At 42.9% G+C, this 599-nt stretch overlaps 1 protein-coding gene across 1 annotated transcript; it reads left to right on the top strand.

Moving 5' to 3' along the window:
* Nucleotides 1-141: 141 nt before the first annotated feature.
* Nucleotides 142-501, top strand: CSUI_010204 (myristoyl :protein n-myristoyltransferase; the record flags this gene model as incomplete). Its single annotated transcript, XM_068070309.1, has 1 exon — nucleotides 142-501. A coding segment is annotated over one exon (243 nt), but the record flags the coding sequence as incomplete, so codon positions are not given.
* Nucleotides 502-599: the final 98 nt, after the last annotated feature.

Below are 599 nucleotides of genomic sequence, written 5' to 3'. Positions count from 1 at the left end.
ACATGTATACATATATATCTCTAGTCATCCATATAGGTATATGTATATACGTGTATCTATATGTATCCATACAGAAAGCGTATGAACACGTAGTTGGTCGAGAATGTGTATCCTCTACCCACGCCTGGAGACTCCTCTTGTTTCCTTGAGATATTTGGACTTTTTCTTCAGGTGTTAATCAAGGAAGTCACTCGCCGTGTCAATCTCCGTAACATATGGCAAGCTGTATATACAGCTGGGATTGTTCTCCCCACCCCTGTAGCTCAGTGCCGATACTGGCACAGATCTTTAAACCCGAAGAAACTTATTGAAGTCGGTTTCAGTGGATTAAGCGAGAGGATGACAATAAGTCGATCTATCAAGCTTTATCGAGTAAGAAACTAGAAGAAAAGTGAGCTCTCTGTGGAGTTGATACGACGTGAGGGAGTTGGCGAATGTGCTTAATCTTCTGTGAAACTTCTTCCTGTGTACAGATTCATTTACGAGTGTCTATAAGCAGTCTAGTGGAAGTCGACAGTGTGTGAAAGAGTGTCCGCGGGGTGTAACGACCTATCAAATGCCACGGTGTATGGACAGCCTGCAGTGACGTATCTATATCT

This window comes from Cystoisospora suis (genome assembly GCF_002600585.1).
Source record: "Cystoisospora suis strain Wien I chromosome Unknown contig_6905, whole genome shotgun sequence".
Lineage (NCBI taxonomy): Eukaryota > Apicomplexa > Conoidasida > Eucoccidiorida > Sarcocystidae > Cystoisospora > Cystoisospora suis.
This window is presented reverse-complemented; position numbering and strand designations above follow the sequence as displayed.